The sequence below is a fragment of the Diospyros lotus genome, chromosome 4 (genome assembly GCF_014633365.1).
Source record: "Diospyros lotus cultivar Yz01 chromosome 4, ASM1463336v1, whole genome shotgun sequence".
NCBI classification, from domain to species: domain Eukaryota; kingdom Viridiplantae; phylum Streptophyta; class Magnoliopsida; order Ericales; family Ebenaceae; genus Diospyros; species Diospyros lotus.
Genome location: NC_068341.1, coordinates 15,040,164 through 15,059,559, shown reverse-complemented (window position 1 = coordinate 15,059,559; position 19,396 = coordinate 15,040,164). Strand labels below are relative to the sequence as shown.

At 37.2% G+C, this 19,396-nt stretch overlaps 1 protein-coding gene across 1 annotated transcript; it reads right to left on the bottom strand.

Annotated features, from left to right (window-relative positions):
- Nucleotides 1-17,287: 17,287 nt before the first annotated feature.
- LOC127799689 (LOB domain-containing protein 16-like) lies at nucleotides 17,288-17,848 on the bottom strand. The gene is made up of 2 exons (XM_052333911.1): nucleotides 17,555-17,848; nucleotides 17,288-17,395 (listed from the first exon to the last, which is right to left on the bottom strand). The coding sequence occupies exons 1-2, from the start codon at nucleotides 17,846-17,848 to the stop codon at nucleotides 17,288-17,290; spliced, it is 402 nt and encodes a 133-aa protein (XP_052189871.1).
- Between the last annotated feature and the right edge of the window lie 1,548 nt (nucleotides 17,849-19,396).

The following is a 19,396-nucleotide window of genomic DNA, read 5'->3' as shown; positions in this document are numbered from 1 at the left end:
TCTTGTAAACAATAGTTGAATGCTATATATTATTATAATGTTATTTTCACCAACCAAACTGAACTTATGGGAAATAAATCATACATTTGAATACCCCAAAAAAATCCAACAACACAAGCTTTTCTAATTCCAAGGCCAAATAAGAGATCATATAGAAGGAAGAGAGATGGATGGAACGTACCTAGGGTTGTGGAAAGGACCAGGTGGGGGCAATGGCGGTGTGAGCGTCGATGGGTGCGATTGATAACGGTGACGGGTTTCTGTGGTTGACGGGAGGGGATGATGACAATGGGTGCGATTGGCGATGGAGGTGATTTCTATAGTCGGTAGGTACGGGCGAGGCAGTGTAAGTGACAATGGCAGGGGTGCGAACGACAACAACCATGGGAACGACGATGGTGGGGCTGGAGCGACGGCGACATGGGTACACAAAAAGTGATGAAAGGGATTTTGGAATTTTGGGGAGGGGATTTGGCCATGGGAAAGAGGCGGCCCGCCTCTTTCACTTAGTTTTTATTAATATTTAATAATTAAATAAAAATAATATAATTTAAGATTATGATAACTGATAAAATAATTTAAATTATGACAATTATTAAATAATAATTTATTGTAATCATTTAAAATGTGATAATAAAATAATTTAAATTATTGCATTTCAAATTAATATTGATTAAAATTTTAATTATATTATAAATCTAATAAATATAATAAATTAGTTTGATATATAATTTTTTTTAATATATCTTATTATCAATAAATAACTAATGCTCAATTATAATAGTTTAATAATTATATTTGTGTATTTATAAAAAAATATAATTATATTAGGATCAGTTCCTTATATAATGTTAGTTAAATCTTAATTTTTTTTATTATTTCATGGTTAGAAATAAAAATTCTAGGCAATAATGACGAGAAAGTTCTTTTTTAATGATAACTGATTTAAGTTGTCGTTAAAATTTATCTTTTAATTATGGGATTTATATTTAGTCATTACTAATACTATATTAATGGCCAAAATTAAAGTCGTCGTTAGTTTTTGATCGTTAATGCCTCTTTTTTTTTTTTGTAGTGTTAGATCGGGGTTGCTTTCACGGTAAAAATGCGATCGGATCTAAGAACGAACGATCGGATTTCACACAATCGATGATGCCCAGAAAAGTGATTGGAATAGAAAGAGAGATAGGAGGGAAGGGGAAGAACTAGAAGAGGCGGGGGTGTTTGTTATAGTATTTTGTTTTTATTTTTTTTAAATAATTAATTGTTAAATAAAAGGTATAATAATTTATAAAAACAATAATATTAGATATAATGTGTTAATTAAATCTTAATAATTATTTTCTATTATTTTATTATTTGAATTAAAAATTTTAATCAATAACAACAAGAAAGTGGTATATTAACGATGACTTATTCAGTTTATCGTAAAAATTTATCTTATAATAAAGGAAATTATATATATTTAGTCATTAATAATATTACATTGACCACTAAATTTATTGTCGTTAGTCTTTTATCATTAATATCTCTTTATTTTTTTGTACTGCAAGTCATAATTTAAAAATATAAAAAATTATGATGGATTAATAGTTATAAGGGAGAATAATGCAAACTGGGTCAGATTAAGTTAAGTTCGTTATATTTAGTTTGTTTTATTTTATATAGTCAGAAAAAGTTTTTTTAATTTAGTTATATTTATATATATTTAATTTTGGATTTTATGTTTTATATAATTGTTTTATTTTACATTTTTTCGTATTAATTAAGTATTGAATAGATATATTACACAATGAAGATATATTATTGAATGAATAAATATATTATTAATTAAGGTTGTGTTTGAAGTATACTATATAGAGAAATATACATTATGATTATGTTTAATGTATTGTTATTCTTAATTTAACAAGTTATTACAAAATCGATATTTCTATTTTAAGTGCTAACTCAAGGTAACTTATTATTATAGAAAAAAACAACGAGTACAATATCAATAATATAAAGGAGCATTAGTCTTACTTAAAATTTAATACTTTATTATATAAAAAGAAAGAGAAATTTTGTTATGATGTTCTCCAATAATTAATTAATAAATATATAAGGTGACAAGGTGTAACACCCCACCTCGCCAGGCATGTCACTATAAGGAATTACTGGAACTTTTTTTTCCATACGTAAGTTCGACAATGGAAATAAATAAGATCTCATAACATAGATTATTGCAATTGTTCATACATATTGTCTTCCAATCAAAATAAGGATTACATAATTTAAAAAATGTAAATAACGACTATCATGCTCGTACCCCATCAGCCATAATTGACCACGTCATCGCTCTTGCCGCGACCCTTATCTAGAACATTTGAATGTTCCAAGGGTATAATCCAGATTAAATGTTGAATCATCTAAGTGATAGCATAAAAACAGTTTATAGCATGCATATATAAATAATACAACATGTCAACTTTGAGAAATCTCCCTAGCATACTCAATCTCCTGGGTGCATATTGGCGATCACCCATGGAAAATCCATTCCACATCACACGGTTGAGATTGACCTTGCTGTGACATACTTAATCTCTGGGGTGCACACTGATGTCACCCGAGGAAAATCCCTTATCACAATTGAGATTAACATTGCCCCATTCTCAAAGAGACCTCATCCCATCCCAATCGACAATTACAATGACATAAATCAAATATGTCATCAATGCCACGAAAATCACTTATCATGCATTTTCACAAAACATATCCAGTTAATGCATCATGTAATAAAGTCAATATGCACATTATGCTTGTAAATCAAAAGCATTTAGGCAAAACGTTCACATGAAACCAACCATCCACAGGTTAAATCATTTGCTTGAAATTGAACCAAATTTCAAGTCAAATCACTCACCTTAACTATGTTTTGATCTCAACCTCGATAAGCGTATCACTTCAAACACCGCAAAATCCTCAAGCCCATATGACCAAGTTACCTCCTGATCAATGATTTTTCCACCAAACTTCAAAATCCTTAATTTCTTAAAATTTTTCTATTTTTTCATAATTTCCTTTTTTCTTCAAAAATTCATAACAAATATGTAACACCTATTTTCACCAAATATTTTTTTACAACTATTCCTAAAATAATTTTTTTAAAATTAAAAAATTAATTACAAATTTACCCCTGACCTCACACTCCCTCACATGCCTAGTGTGTGTACTAAGAGTGAAATTCGCGCGTGTAGTACACTCCTTGATCATCTTCTCCGACTCTAGCAACTAAAACTTGCTCTGATGGTGAATCCAATATCACCTACTTGAAGTACTCCTCAAGGCGAACCTGGAAATGCCCTTGGATGCCCAAAAACTTCACCGGCGGTGCCTCAAACGACCAATTTATAGTACGTCTCAGGCAACTCTTTGAATTTTCTAGTGAACACTCAAAACTCACTCAAATCTAAACGAAACCTCACTAAATTCTCTAAAAAATGTTCTATAAAATTCAAAGAACAAAAGCTCCTTATCTGTGACCCTCAATTTAACCTCTAAACCCTCGAATTTCCACTCGAACTTGTTAAAAACCCTAGGTTATGAGTCCAAGCTTTTATAGCCAAATTTCACTGATTTTTCAATAAATCCCAGCCTTCATTGGTCCCTAAGTCTCTTTCCCATCCCTTGAGTGCCCTAAAATGCATCATAACAGCCTAAAATGTTCGATATAATCCGTGATTTTTTTAAAAAATTGTTTGACCGATTCTCAGTCAAATTACGGCCAACCGACTGCCACACACGGCCAATAGCCATCGGAACTAGGCCATCATGGCCTGGAGAGTAACCCTACACCCCTTGGGAGCTTCTTCGGCTGCCACTGCAAACTTGGCCGGTGTTGAGCCAACTTGTTCATATTAATTAAGTTTTGATAATTAACAAAAATATTTTTATGATATAAATGTATTTCTTTCTCATATAAAAAAATAAATTTATTTTGAATTAAAAGTGGGTACAAAGAGTAAATTTATTTTGAATTAAAGGTGGATTATCTTTAAAAATGTTTCCTACTTTTGATCATTTATGTCTCAAAAGTTTATGTTTGAATTTTTATTTATTAATAAATGCTTTTATTACTTATGAAAAAAGTATATATTTATTTTGAATTAAAGGAGAATTATTTTTAGACATGTTTTATCTTTCTCATATAAAAAGTAAATTTATTTTAAATTAAAGAGAATTGGTTTTAGATATGTTTTCTCATACTCATGCAAAAAGTAAATTTATTTTGAATTAAAAGAGATTGATTTTAAACATGTTTTCTTATTTCAATTATTTATGTCTCAAAAGTTTATATTTGAATTTTCAAATATTAATTTCTTATGCAAAAAGTAAATTTATTTTGAATTAAAGGTGAGACATGTTTTTTTTATTTTTTGATAAAGTCTAAACATTTTTTGAATTTCAAATTTCATATTAATCATTTTTTTAGTGGGTAAAATGCTTATAAATACCCCCTAAACTCATTTGTTGAGAATTTATTGCACATATTGCACATCCAAATCTCCCAAAAGCTCTCAAGCTAATTTTCAAGCATTTCAAGATTCTCAAAGATTCATTGTTCATCCACCGAAGAGCCAAAAGGCAAGAGGAGAAAAAGAGATCACAAAGCCAAATATGATCTTCTCCATTCAAACTGAGGTCACTGTTTATTTATTTATTTAAATATTATTGCCTTGTATAATTTGTTCTTAATTACTTATTTGTGTCCAAGTGTGAACAAATTATTTGTAACATTTAAATTATTATTGAGTATTGTATAGGTTTCCTTATCCGTTAAAATTTAAATGAATCTAGTTTCCAAGGTAAGCTAGGGAGAAAACCTTGGTGTAGTGGTTGCCTAGAACTCATTGTAATCTAGGTGTGTATCTAGTTTCCAATGTGAGTTAGTGTGGAAACCTTGGTTATTTTGATTTTAGTGGAACCCCAATGGTGGTTAGACCTTGGGAGAGTGGACTAGGTATATGTGAAGACACCGAACCGCTATAAATTATCTTGTGCCTCATTGTATTTATTTTTGTTATATCTTGTGGCTTACATTTATTATTAATTTCAAATATAATTTATTATATTTATCAAATATATATTTTTCAATAAAATCATGAATCAAGAATATTTATTAAAATTGAGAAAAATTTTAATCACTCAATTCACTCCCCCTATTGAGTGGTCATACCCTAAGGGACCAACAATTGGTATCAGAGCAGGTTCTAAAATATTTGTGATTATCAATCTCAAATCTTATGATAAGATTTTATAATGGCCTCTTATTTTAGTCAATCCCTAGGTGATGTCTCAATCCTCTCTAGTCCTCCAATGCTCATTAGAAATGATTATGCCTTTTGGAAGATTAGGATGAAATCCTATATCATTTCCATAAACTATCTTTTATGGACACTCGTTAGGGATGGATTTGATCTATCCTTTCAATGAGGAATAATGGTCAAAAGAAGACCTAAGAAAAATAGAAATAGACCATAGAGTAAGGTATTTAATTCTTAGTTCTTTAATGCCTAGTGAGTGTAAAAAATTATCTTCATGCTCTACATCTCATGAATTATGGAAAGAATTAGAGAGAATTCATGAAGGAACCAATAATTCTAAATTGAGTTTTCTTGTGTCTCAATATCAAATATGTAAGTTATGGCTTAGTGAGACAATTAGTAATTTAAATGGATGGTTCAAAAAAGCCTCAAATATTTTAGAATACTAAGTAAAATGAATGAAGATGCTAAAGATCTTTTAGTGAAAATGATGAAGATGTAATCCCCCTAGAAAATATTTTAAGGAGTTTAATGAAAAAACAAGGTAATGATAGCAAGAAATCGCTTCTTACTTGCTACAATTGTTAAGAAGGTGGGCATTATAAAAATGAGTATTCAAAGAAAGAGAAAGAAAATAAATATAAGAAGAAGAAGAAGAAGAAGAAACATTTAAAATATCCAAAAAGGCATCCTTTCAATGCATGGGATATGGATGATTCTAGTGAGTCATTCCAATCCAATAAAGAAAATGCACATGTATGCTTTATGGCTATAGAAGAAGATGAAGAAGAGGAAGATAATTTAGAGTTAGAAGAATTACAAAAAGCATACGAAGAGCTATATATAAAATTTCTATCCACTAAGAAAGAATTAAAAATTCTAAGAAGTCCCACAAAGAAGAAATCGCGAAATTAAAGAGTGAAATAAATAACTTAAAAGAAAAATCACAAGAACTCAAGAAAGAAAATGAAGATAAATTAAAAGATCAATTAACTAATCTTTAAGAAGAAAACAAAATATTAAAAACTCAAAATAATAAACTATTGGAAAAGAATGCAATTGAGAAAAGTTTAGCCACATTAATTTTAAAGAAAAATTCAAAACCCAAACTAAGGTACAAAATACCTAAGAGAGAATGGAAACAACCTAGATGGAGACCCCAACCTAAGAGAAACAACATAGTACAAATGTGGATACCCAAAGGGGTAATACAAATAATGAATGAGTTAGATCATAAAATTTTAAATGTTACTCTTCATCCACATACATCAAAATAATTAAATCATTTGATTCCAATGAAGAAAGATTCAAGGGACTCGTCTATAGATGGGTACCCAAACCTAAAACATGATCTCATCAAATATGTAAACGTGCATGAGGACCACAATGGAAATCAAATTGTATATGTATAGTGGATGCTCATCGCACATGACTAGTGGGAGAGATCTATAGATCTCACTCCCAAAGAAATAAGGTATGTCACCTTCTAGAAATAATGCCTAATAGTAAAGAATGATGATATTCTTTTTGTGGCATAAAAGATATATTAAGTCATGCAAATCCAAACCTAATCAAGAAAATTTTGATCTAGTTGTCGGGCTTCCTAAAATGAAAATCAGTAAAGAAATTTTTATGATGTTTTCTATTAAAGTAAGAAGGGTAGTAAGAAGGGTAGAGCCTAAATCTATGAGTAAAATATCAATCAGTGAGCCTCTATAACTATTGCACTTAGATCTATTTGGACCCACGCAAACTAAAAGTTTGGTGGAAAATATTATATGTCATAGTAGATAATTTCTTTAGGATTACTTAGTTGTGCTCTTGTTTTCAAATGATAAAAATTTTCAAATCTTTAGAAAGAAAGCTAAGAGAATTAGATGATAAAATTATCTCTCTAAGACGAGGATGATTTAGGTATGCTTCCCAAGAATTATAATTTGTGCAAGATCATCTAATAGATCAAATAATTGGAGAACCAAGTCAAGGTGTAAGGACTATATGTTTTACAATATGGCCTTCATATCTAATGATTGAGCCAACTTACATGGATCAAGCCTTGAAAGATGAATTTTGGATCAATGTTGTGCTAGAAAAATGAAGATTGAAAATTAGTTCTAAAACCAAAAGATTTGTCTATATTTGGAACACAATAAATTTTCAAGAATAAATTAGAAGGGAATTAGGGATAATAAATCCCTTTAACTAGCTTAGAATATTGAAATGAAAAAAAAAAAAATTCTTGGGCAATCTCATTTCTATTAAATATAAATTAATTAATTAATTAAAAAAAAATCAAATCCTTATCTCTCTCACTCACTTCATCCTCTTACCCGAATCCTCTTGTTGTTCTCTCTCTCTCTCTCACTTTCTGTCTCCCAAAACCGATCTCTTTCTCTTTCTCTCTCTCTCTCGTCGTCCTCTTGTTCATCACCTCCTCGCCGTAGTCGTTGTCGCCCAAATTCGCGCTTGCCATCGTTGCGACCTCAAGATCTGCACCCGCCACCGCTGTTGTCGTCGCCCAAACCTGCGTCGTCTACTACTCTCGCTAGATCGAATTCACAATGAGTTTATATCCACTCAGATCCGCCTCTCGATCATCTTCTTCGTCCGCTACCTCTGATTTGAACCCTCTCCATCGTTAAGGGGTTCAGATCCGCATCATCCGCCGCTTCTCCATCATCATGGCCTTCAAATTTGCCTCTCTATCGTTGCAGTCTTCAAATCATGGCCTTTATTGCCGTCACCTAGATCCGTGGTCACCACTGCTCTTGATTCACCAAGCTTCACCACCTAGGTCTACGTTTGCCGCCACCTCTTTGTTGTGAAGCCAATCAGATCCACGACATCGATCGAATTCATAGTGAGCTCATTTTCATTTGCATTTTTTTTCTATCTTTGTAATTATTCTTGTTAGGGTTTCATAGTAGTTTGTCTTCTGTCTATTTGTTCGGCCCGATCTAACTAGATCCAGCTAGATCTACCAAATTCCAACATCCAGCCAGATCTATCTAGATCTACCCAGATCTGGTCAGATCTAGCTAAATCTATCCAAATCTATCTAGTACCCAGATCTGGCCAGATCTTCCCAATTTAAAAAAAAAAATAAATTAAAATAAAATAAAATAAAATAAACAAAATGAAATTAAAATAAATTTAAAAAATCTAAAAAATCATGTCAGAACCTTGTTCTCCGTGCGGTACCTGCAAAGTATTAAGATGAAAATGTACTCATTATGCGTCTTTGCCCCTTACTTCTACTATGAAGAAGGAGCTAGTTATCCATAAGATTTTTGGTGCTAGTAATGTCTTAAAGCTATTGGACCAGTTTTCGGTTGGTAACCATTATGGGGTTGTCGCTACACTCTTGTATGAAGCACAAGCTAAGCTTTATGATCCTATTTATGGTTATGTATCCTACATTTTTTCCCTCTAACAGCAGGTCATCGATTTTCAATTTCGTATAGCTTTATTGGAGCAATTACTATTTACAAATTCTTATGCAAACCCTCTTAATGTACAAAATTGGTTTCACCCAGAAACCAATTCAAATCCATATTATGACAATTGATCTTTTCTCGTGGATGATACAAACCCTATTTGGAATTTTGAAAACCCAGTCATCCAAGAAGAAAATGTGTCATTTCCTTATTTTCAAGAGGCAACTTTGTAACCTTACCCAGTCGAATCTAGCAGCAACCAATGGGCATTCCCAGGTGATATAGATGAACTTGGATCCATCGTGTTCAGCAACCATCATCAGCATTAAACATCGGCGAAATCCAAAGATATCAACGTGGATGCCTTAGATTACTACTTTGTAAATTTTGAAATGCTACTATTGTAATACCCGAGAAATTTGGGTTAATTAAAAAGAAGCAATTTATTAGAGAAATGGGATTTCAGAGAAAATTAGTATCTGAATAGCCCGAAAAATTGACCAAATCGACTGCCGGGAGTGCCCTGGAGCCGAGATACCAAAGGAAAATGATGTGGAATTAATGACCACCCCGAGATAGGATTTATGGTGCAGAAAGAAATCAGATCGGGAATAATTTTTGGTACAGCAAAATAACAACTGCCAATTAGGCTGCAATACCGAATTGTTATAGATGACTTCTCAGAAGTCAATTGAAACTTGAGGGGGCTTCGGTTTTTCATAAGGAATAACCCTTCAGTGGTTTCAGGAAGAAACGAGAAGGTTTGAGGCCAAAACGAAGATTCGGGCCTAAGCGCAATTTTTGGAAATTGCTAGAGGGAGGCCAAAACGATATTTTTTCGGAATCCTCAAGGGTCAAGATGATGTTTTAGGACTTTAGGGTCTTAAATGCAATTATGGAAAGTCAAGGGGTTAAGTGGAAGAGGGCCAAAATGAGAATACCAAAAGTTTAGGGGCCAAAATGCAATTTTTCAAAAATGGCTAGCATAGGTGAATCTGACCGGTTGGCCATGGCTGAAATTGGGCACTGGGCTAGCACGAGGATGGCTCAGGGATCACGTGGGCGTGATCATCAGCCGACAAGGGCCATCGAGGTGGCCGAAATTTGAAGAAAAGTGACTGAAAGTGGCCGCACAAATCGAGCTCCTGTAAATCGCTTTTAGTGGTCGGTTGAGGCTGCTTGAAGGTCGATCTAGGGGAGGTTTAGCCTCCTAAGGTGATGGGTAAGGCGGCCAAGGGTGTTTGAATGTTCAAAAATGCCTATAAATAGGCGTTGAAGGAGGCCAAAAATTTTATAACTTTGAGCTTCAAATCGGCCTCTAAATCGAACGAATTGAGGCTCAAGAATAAGGGGCTTTTGAAGCCCATGAGGTATAGAGCATTTCTGGAGAATTTTATCCATTTTGGTTGAGGTTAGAGTGGGTTTTTGAAGTCACCGGAAAAAGGAGGCGGTCGGTTAGCCGAGGCTTCGAGCCTCCAGTTGACGGCCTTCCCGAGGTTCTTTCAAGCTCCAAGAAGTGCCAAAGGGATTGACTAGAAGAGGGCTTGCAATTGGTGGAGAAAACCAGAATTGCCGGCGATCGGATCGCCGGAGAAGACGACCGGCGAGTTCTGGTCACACGTTGGTCTTCACGCACGCCACTCGCCCTAGGCGCGTGCGGTCGCGTGGGCTTCCGGAAAAATGTGAAAAAATGTCTGAAAAATCCAGAAAATTATTTTATGGAGGTCCGTGCAAAAAGTTTTGAAGTTCGGGTTCCCGATATCTCGATTTTAGAGCCAAAGAATCTCGTTTTGCGTGAAAATGCAACATCCGGGTATGTTCAGTATTTTTTCTTTGAATTTCATCGGATATTATGAATTGTTGTGAAATTAGATTTGAGAAAATAGTCCCGAGGTATTTATTGGAATTTTCAGAGAGGAAAAATGAGAGAAAATAAAGAAAAATAAAATAAATGGAATATTGAGGATATTTAGTGATGAAATATTATTTTATGATTGAGGAGATCAAGATGATGTGATTGGTGCAACTTTTAAGAGTTGGCACAAAAATCAAGGCGGGGCACGCATATCGAGGCGATGCACGCTTTTCGAGAAAATGCAAGTTTATCTCAAAAGGTGAGTTGTTCTATCCTAAGTATGATTTGGTGAGTAATTTTATACTAAACATGGTTTTGTAAGTTATCCTACCCTATATGATATTCATGAGATGATTGTTTATATGCATGCTATTCATGAATGCAATATTAATTTTATCATATTGCATGGAAAGTCGTGATATTTGTATGACACGATATTATTGTCATATTGATATTTGTGCATGGGAATGGGATGTCGCCCCCAGAGTGTAGCCGTAATTCCCCTAGGGCAATGATGGAATAACGTTAGGCTTATCTTGCAAAGGTTCGGGATTTGCCTAAGATTCCGTGCCGGGCTGGTGGGCCTGGGAAGTTACATTAAGGGCAACTGTTGTTCATGTTATTGCATCATACATTCGTATATATGTTTTGGACCCTCACTAGAAGTTTCATCTTCTAATGGGTTATACCCCTGAAACATTCAACGTTCCAGTTTTAGACTTGTAGTTAGGGCAAGGAGCAAGTTGAGATATGACGGCACGTGATGGCGTGGCCGATGATTCAGCAAACTGTCTCGGAGATATTTTAGCTGATACTTTATTGATGATTAGCCTTGTTAGAATATTATGAAATCTCCATGTATTTATGTATTTCAATATTGAGGATATGATGTTAACTATGGTACGAATTCTTATGTTATAAATAAAGTGAATTGATTATGTACCATATCAGGTTTTGATTATCGCCTCCGTATTTTTAATGATTTGCTGGGGGTTTTGTTTGGAATTCGGTACTTAAAGTTAAGTTATGTACCGAGAAAGAAAGAAAAAAATAAATTTATGTATATTTTGGGCCCTAGCATAGTGACACGCTCGGTAAGAGAAAAGCGGGGTGTTACTGTAACGGCCCACCTCCTGGAGCCCCCGCTAGCATAGAGGATCCGTGAGAGGGTCATTATTTAAATGATATCGAACAATGACACAACTACAACCCACTCACAACCCTTTTAGAAATCATAATTTCTCTTTAATTATACATCTCATAATCGTCTTTACAAACCTTTCATCACTTGGGCCCACCTGGGCTTACATAACATGCCTCCATCTCACAAACATAAAGCATTACTTTCATCCAGACACACGACACCCAGGATCTAGGTTTGGGAGAGCTCTGCACTTGCTATCATGACACGCTGGTCTGGACCCAAACCCCTATGAATGTACCTGGAATGATGTAAAACAACATGAGTCGCGAGACTCAGCAAGCTCTAGAAAGAAAGACTGGGGGTTTAGGATAAGACTCTTCCCACGACACCCCATGCAATTCATGCCAATGTAGTCACACCATGTCATGATCCATACGTGCCTTACTTCTACATGCATAACATAAAATTAACTGTACATAAGGAACCAGGGGCCCACATAAGTCACACATTGGCACCCAAGTCCCGCATACAAACCTGTTGTAGCCTAACATAGGCTACCATTTCATTTCCCTTCCACCTCAATTTCCTTGTCATTGTCGTCTTATCCTTCCATTGCCGTGGGACTCTAACCCTCGGTCTTGTTATTACCGTGGGATTCTAACCCCCAGTCTTGTTGTTGCTGTGGGACTCTAACCCCCGGTCTTTTCCTGATACTCGTTACATCCTGACATAAGTCGGTACTCCCGACGCCTAGCACGGTACTCCCGTCCAGAGAAACAATAATAATAAAATCATGCAATGCAACACGTAAGAAATGCAATGGCCGTTGTAGCATAAACGTGATGTCAAGGCCTCCATAAACCAAGCATCAGGCCCTGCTACGCCTCACATAGGAATACACACATGCAGCATGCTCTAAATGCATATGCTCACCTAGGGTACCCAAATTGGCTCTTAGACCAACCGGGTCGTGCAAATGCTCATACATTCCATCACACACAAAGCATGTACCCACGTGAATGCAACCCGGCCCCTTGTGGCACACACATCATGAAATGCACAAACCAAGGCGAGAATCTGGAGTACCAGCTCTTCTGACCGTCTAGCGCTTATCATAACAATCGATGACTAGCGCCCATACATCCAGCCATCAACTGCCACGACCCACGGTCAACAGTCAGTGGCTTTGTACCCATACCCTTAGACACACTTACCGACACTATTGACTTTATATCCTCTCAGCTTAACTTTACATAACATTTCTCCATAACTCATAACTCTTCATGTACATAACCACATAACATCGTAATACCATTCTCATTACTTTTCATTCACATAAAACCATCTCAACATACATAATAGATTCTTTAACACATTCTCCTAATTCTAACCATAACCAATTTCTCTAAGAACTTAATCCCAATGGGTTCGGCATCATTCTCAAGGAAAGCGGAGCGATACAAAGCTCCGTGATGGTTGAAATAAAAGACGCCATGACATCCTTACTTGGCTTATCCCATTAACAATAAACTCATTAATAAAATAAAAGTCGTAAAATGGTTACTACTCGAATTATTATTATTTATGCGTAGAACTGAGTCACGGTAAGGGAGGGTTTAGAGTACAAGAAACCTGAAAGACTTTCACGGGAAATGAATAACCCCAGGAGAGGGTTAGGAGCTTTCCTGAAAACGGCTAATTTCGACCTCTCTTGTGCTCCCGATGCGAATTAAATCATTTCCTAGCAAATAACACAACCGGGACTTAAATTAATTAATTCTAGCCGCGTAAATCATATAATCTAACCGTGAAAAATTTATAATTTAGACATATGATATTTACACTAATTTTACCCACTCACCTGTACACTTTAATCACGAATTAATTTCAAAGATTTCCAAATTTCCTCGTTTCCTCGCTGCTGTGCGCCTCTTCCATTTTTCTTCTCATTTCTCTCCTTCATTCGCTGGATCAAAGAAACCCAAAATTGCCCCCAGGGCGTAGCACGTGTGGTTGTGGGGCGGCAGCATGGTGCCAAGAGCTTGGGTTCGAGACTGGCCAGCCGCAGTGTGGGATTTCTGCCTTCTGTTGGGTGGGGTCCTTGTGGGCAGCCAGCGCTGGGCCTCCCGTTGACCATGGCCTGCGTGTGCCTGATTAACCTCCCCCCTTGGTGTGGGGCAGTTGGGGGGGGGGGGCTAAGGTGAGGGATTTCACCTTTGGTGCCAAAGAAGGCCAAAATTGGCCCTTTTATACTCAATCCAAGTGGCTTTTAAGCCACAAAAATAAATGGCCAACAGAAGGCCACGCACATGCATACACACACACACACATATATATATATATATTATATCCCTCTCAACCTCTCCCTCTCTCTCACCTCTGTTTCAATCTAAAATAAATGGTCACTGCGCATGACTTGCTCTCCAAGCACACGCGCACAGCCACTGATCACTTATAAATATATTAATTAATTAAATTTAATTCAATTTAATTTAACTTTATCATTATCATTATTATTATTATTATTTTCATAAATACTTCTAATTAATTCAATTAATTAATTTAATTAATTAATTTAATTTCCTATTTCCTCAAAACAACATAAACCATTATTTTTTCTTAAATTTCTAAATAATTTAATATTTTCTTTAACCTCACAATTAACCAATAGTCTCCATAAATACAAGAATTATTAATTACCTTATTTACCCATTTTCTCAAAATAACAAAATTAAATATTTTCTCTTAATTCCTCAAATATTTCGTAATGACTTCAAACACTAAATTATTAATCATTATTTATGTCTTAATTTCCGGGATATTACAGTTACAGTTGGTATCAGAGAGAATTGTTGAAGATATAAAAATGTTCGAGCCGTAAAAGCGAACCTAAGGAAAAGGTCGCGTGTGGCTAGGTAAGTAAAGCCACCGTAAGATTTGGGTATTGACGGTTACTGGATAAGTGCGTTATAGTGGAAGTGCATGTCTAGGAAAGTTCTGGCTAGGAAAGACTTGGTACTTAAGTGTGTCCGTTTGTGACCCACCTCTCTTTCTTGGAAACTTACCTGGTATACTATTCACGAGCAAACATTATTTCAGTAGACGACTACTATTCTTGGTGAATAGTAGAATGCCTAATAGAAGCTAAGTTCAAGTGGAATGATCTAGTTATTGGAATAAGAATCCGATGAAATGATTCAGTGTAAGGTTAACTCGGTAACCGTGATTATGGATCCGAGAGATTTAGAGACTGATGATTTGATGTCATTAGTCAAAATCCTCGCAATGAGAGATGAGATAACTACGATTATCAAAGATAATCGAATCAATGATGATTAGCCCGATGTGGCAAGGCCTAGCTGATGAGTTAGGATCAAATGATGAGATTTTTGAAGATCATTTGGTATCTCGGAAATAAGATATAGGATCCCACAGATTGGGACAAATGAGAGGCTGAAAATGACCAAATGATGGCGCGTGAGTGCGTCGATTAATGAGCCGAAAGTAGTGCAACTGATATGACTCGCAAAGACGGGGTAGGAAACCCTAGCAGCGTGACGGTACTACTAGTCGATGTTCGCAGTGACAGATCTGGATCTAGGGACCAAGGCAGAAGAGTTGTAATGAGCTTGCAATCAACGTACCGGGAAGCTAGTTGGTTGTCTCGCGGTTTGGGTCTAGGACCCAGGGTCTAAGTTGCTTAGTGTACTTCCGAGGAGACGATTAGATGCTAAAGACCTGGGGCAAACTAGTAGGGTCTGTACCTTATAGGGGAGATCTAAGTCCCAATAATCTGGGATGTGAGGTGTGCCGTTAGTTATGATTAATCGAGGCTGGAAGCCTTGAAAACCGAAATGAGTTGGATTGAATATAGACTGTGTGTCCTATTTAAGGATTGCATTGGGGTTCATAGTCATTTTGGGAGTAAGTGACACGACGAACGGTCCAAGACTCGAGGGATAGAATACCTCGGTGTCTAGTATTATAATGTGATCATGAGATAGTCGTGTTGGGTGGCTCAAAGGGAAAGCTACCTGATGTATGAAATGAAAAGGGAAAAGAGGCATGCTCGTAAGCCGTGTAGGCGCTACCTACGAGGTGATGAAATCACCGGCCATGATGAGGGCCTAGAAGGAATGTTCTTACAGAATGAGTTAGACTCAGTGGCAGCGATAATGGATGATAGTTCTTGGAGGACTACGACGAGATCGTGCAGTTTTCACCCGGAACGTACCCATGTGAGGGTTGATGTATGATGTAGGAGTGAGCCTACTATGTGATCGGGGTGATCATGACAGCTGTGTACTGGCTAATGGAAAGAGTAGTGCCTGCAAAGAACTAATTTAATGGTCGGGTGCCGATAGTCAACTGGATTCGAAGAACGAAATGTGAGAGTCAATGGATTCTCGATATGAGATTTTAGGTAGTGGAGCATGACCGGTCCAAATGTTTGACCAATGAGTTCTGAAATGATAGTCTTGACTCAAAGTAGAGTTCGGGCACTAAAAATAAAAGAGGTGTTTGATGGTCGTGTCGACCGTAAAGGAATTATAAGGAGGCCTAGTCGACAGAGGTTGTGACTACGTTTCAGTGTGCCAAAAGAACCTGTAAGAATCAGGTAAAGTTGTCAGTAGTCAGACCCGACGAGGAGAGCTTAAAAGCACCGTAATAGAAACTCATGATGGCAAAGGAAATCAAGTTCTTGGAAGATAATTGGAACCAAATATTGTGATATGATTTGGGATCTTCGAAGATAAATCGATCCGGGATTCTTGAGGAATTGCTTGAAAGAATTGATTGAGGATCTAGGGAATCGTGATGGAACTTTAGAGATTCAGAAAGAAATCTAGTAAGGATTGGAGTACCGTGGGTAATGTAAGTACCTACCTACTCTAGCTGGTAACATAGCTATGAATTGATGTCTTGAAGATTGTGCGAATCTTTAATGGATCAAGATGATGGGAAATGTGCCAAGATAATAAGTCGCAGTAGGAGAAGCTGCAGACCCAAATAAATTGAGGATCCGAGATTTTCGATTGAAACTCTCGTATGGCTAGATGATTACTCTAAGTAGCCTTGATGGGAAAATTAGGTGATGTATCGCTGAGTGATGTCAGCAAGTTATGGAAATAAGGAGCCTGTCGAGATATGGTACGGACACTTATGGTCAATGAAAAGCCGTAAGAAGAATTGGGAAATGGCAAGATATATTCCCGGGAGATTTAGCGAGATTATTTCTTAATGATAAAATAGCCAATGATAGCTTGAGGTTATTGGATGCTTAGCTATGTGTGACCTGATTAAGGATGTGAATTATCAGGTGATAATTAAGAACCGATGTTTTTATCTCGATTTGATGAATTATTAAAATAGCTGCAAGAGGCTGAGATGTTTTATGATCAACATGCAATCAAGAATAAGAGAATGAGACGTTAAAGTATCCAAAGCATAATATTCATTCCATATGTTCAAAAGGTTACAGGAAATCAAGTCGTACAATCACTCCAAAGAAAAAGGGAAACCATAAAATTGATGATGATGCCAATACTCAGTGAGGACAACGGTTGCCAAACACAACAGCTCCCAGCTCATTGATGTCATCTGGGGGTGGCATCTGGCTACTGCTGGCTTCACCAGGGTAAGGTGGAAGAGCAGCCTATGAGAAACTGGGATGAGGGACATCCTCTGGAATGATAGGAAGATCGAAATTCCAGCTCGAGTTTTGATCGGGTTGAGGAACGGGTTGGGGATGTGAAGAATAATATGCAAATAGTGAATTTTGTAGGTAAGCTCGATAAGCTTGTAACTCACTAACCTGCTGCTGAAGGGCAAGAATGTGAGATACATAGCCATAGACAGGATCTTGAAGCCGGGCTTGAGCTTCAAAGAGGAGTGTATCAGAAGCCCAAAATCGGTCGCTGACCGGAAGCGGAGCTAGGATGTTGACAACATTCTTAACAGTAAAAATATCGCAGATAGCGACAAAACGAGCAATACCATCCTCACCATGAAAGTAAGGAGCAAAGATACACTGTGAATTACATCCTCTATTTAAGACTACGCAGGCACCGCATCGAGACCGGGGCCTTGGTATGTTGCCCCATGGCATGTTGTGCCTTGGCATGATAGATCTGAGATCTGGCTAACTCTAAATAAATCAGATATGGGTCAGATCTAATGAGTCGAATCAGGATAGGTCAAACCTGAAGCGGATCGAGTCGGGTCGGGTCAGGTCGGGCTAAGTCAGGTCATATCGACCCGGATCTGGCAGCAGCAAGGACGGCGATGGCACGGTGGCGACTGAGGGATGCCGAGCGAGGGCCGGTGGCTGCGCGAGGAGGCTGGCGGCGGCGGTAGCAGCCAGATCTAGCCGACGGAGGGCCGTTTGGGTCGTCGGAGATGGCGATCGGCGGCTGGGGCGCGGAGAAGCCGCACGGCGGTTCTCGGCCGGTGGCGAAGCAGGCGCTGGCGGCAGTTGCAGAGGGGGCAGCGGCTGCCGTCGGAGGTGGCGGCGACGCTGGAAGGCGGTGGTAGCCGGCGGCAGTTCGTGTAGGGTCGGTGCGTCGCCGAGGAAGGAAGGAAGGAGAAAAAAAAAGAAGAAAGAAGAAGAAGAAAAGAAAAGGAAGAAAAGAAAAGAAAGAAAAGAAAATTAAAAAAAAAAAATAGGAGAAGAAAAGTAAATTTTTCTTCCTTATGGGGAAAACGTGTTTTATTATTCCGGAGATTTTGGCAAGAAGAAAAAAATTATCCGAACGCACGAAAGTCGAGTTCAGGGCTTTTCGGGTATTTATAGTCCCGACCCTATATTTCGAAACATGGAGCAACGTGAGGTTTGAAATGAAATTTTTACGAACCAGATTTTGAAATAAAATGCTAAGATGTTTTGACAAAGCTGTTTTCAGAATGCAGTGATGGGACACTTTGTAATAATTATGTCCACAATAGGACTCATGAGAAGAGCCTAATAAGAATAACCTGCCAGATACAGTAAGAGGTTATGATAACTCAAAGTATCGGGTTATATGATTAGTGCAGCATGACCGAATGATGGCGTGCGGATCACGCCAAGGCATAAAAAGGACTACTCGATATATAACTTAGAGTTGGCAAATGTGGTATGTGCTCTCGAAGTTATAGAGACATTACCGAAACAAAATGGTGGGACATTTTGATGTGCTCACGAACAACGAGGAGCCTGAGGTATGAGTTCTCACAGAAGGAGCTGAACGAGAGGTAGCGATGGTTGATGGAGTTTCTTAAGGACTACGACTGCACTACTTCGTATCACTAGGCGCGTGGCAAAGAGGTGCCCAACGCAGGATCTGGTGGATAGCTGTGAGTGTCAGATGAAGTTGGAGGCTTGTTGGCCTGCCAACTATGATGGTAGTGCTGAATGGATCGTCTATTTTTATGGCTAGCCTGGTCGTTTAGCTGAATCTGGTGAACAAGATACGGAAAGCATGTGTGGTTGACAAGTGTACTTATCTATGGAATGATGATAGGGCCAGCCCAAGTCTTATGATTTTTGAAATGCGAGAAGGCATTCTCAAAAGTTTCGGGGAAGAACGTGCATGCCTAAAATGATTGAAAGATGTGTGGTCGTCTGAAAGGAACCACAACAGGAAATTATGTGAAAGACACGGTATGCTTGTAAGCA